Raw genomic sequence first — 532 nt, 5'->3', positions numbered from 1 at the left:
GGAGAGGGGCCAGACAGCAGCATCCCCTGCTCCTAAAAGGGGCCTCAGAGGCGGGTAGGGGGGGGTCTGGTGCTGCTTGTGGAGTTCGTTTATGGATGGGAGACCCTGATGGAGGGACCCCAGGAAGGACCCTAGCCCCAGACTGGGTGACCAGCGAAGGGGGGATACGACTGGCATCCCCCCTGCCTCTGCCCTGTCCCGGGACAGCGGCGCCGGTGGGACAGCGGCCCCAGAGCCCCCTCCCAGTGCCCCCCTGCTCACCTTCAGCACCTTCCCCTCCTGGTCATAGACGTAGACGAACTCACTGCCGTTGGAGAGGTAGATCTCGTTCTCGTGGCACAGCACCCGGGGCTTGCCCGCCACCAGCCCCCCAACCGGGCAGCAGAAGCCGGCCAGGTAGTCCACCCTGTGGCCCACGTGCGCCATGGTGCCGGGAGGGACGCGGTGCCAGCCTGGGGGCACGGGGACGGGAGTCAGTGCCGGGGGGCCACCCGTGCTCGAGCGGACACCGAGGGGGAAGGGGGTGGGGGCC

The 532-nt window shown here is 69.4% G+C and overlaps 1 protein-coding gene across 1 annotated transcript in view; it reads right to left on the bottom strand.

Moving 5' to 3' along the window:
* The window catches only part of FAAP100 (FA core complex associated protein 100), a gene marked incomplete at its 3' end in the record, with an annotated part of 12,936 nt that overhangs the window by 7,151 nt on the left and 5,253 nt on the right, over positions 1–532 (bottom strand). The window contains 1 exon segment of the mRNA XM_035892757.1: positions 262–452. Coding sequence (XP_035748650.1) covers positions 262–452 — 191 coding nt within the window.

This window comes from Egretta garzetta, unplaced genomic scaffold, assembly GCF_000687185.1.
Source record: "Egretta garzetta isolate BGI_Z169 unplaced genomic scaffold, ASM68718v1 scaffold780, whole genome shotgun sequence".
Lineage (NCBI taxonomy): Eukaryota > Metazoa > Chordata > Aves > Pelecaniformes > Ardeidae > Egretta > Egretta garzetta.
Note: the sequence above shows the minus strand (reverse complement) of the source record. Positions and strands in the feature narration are given on the sequence as shown.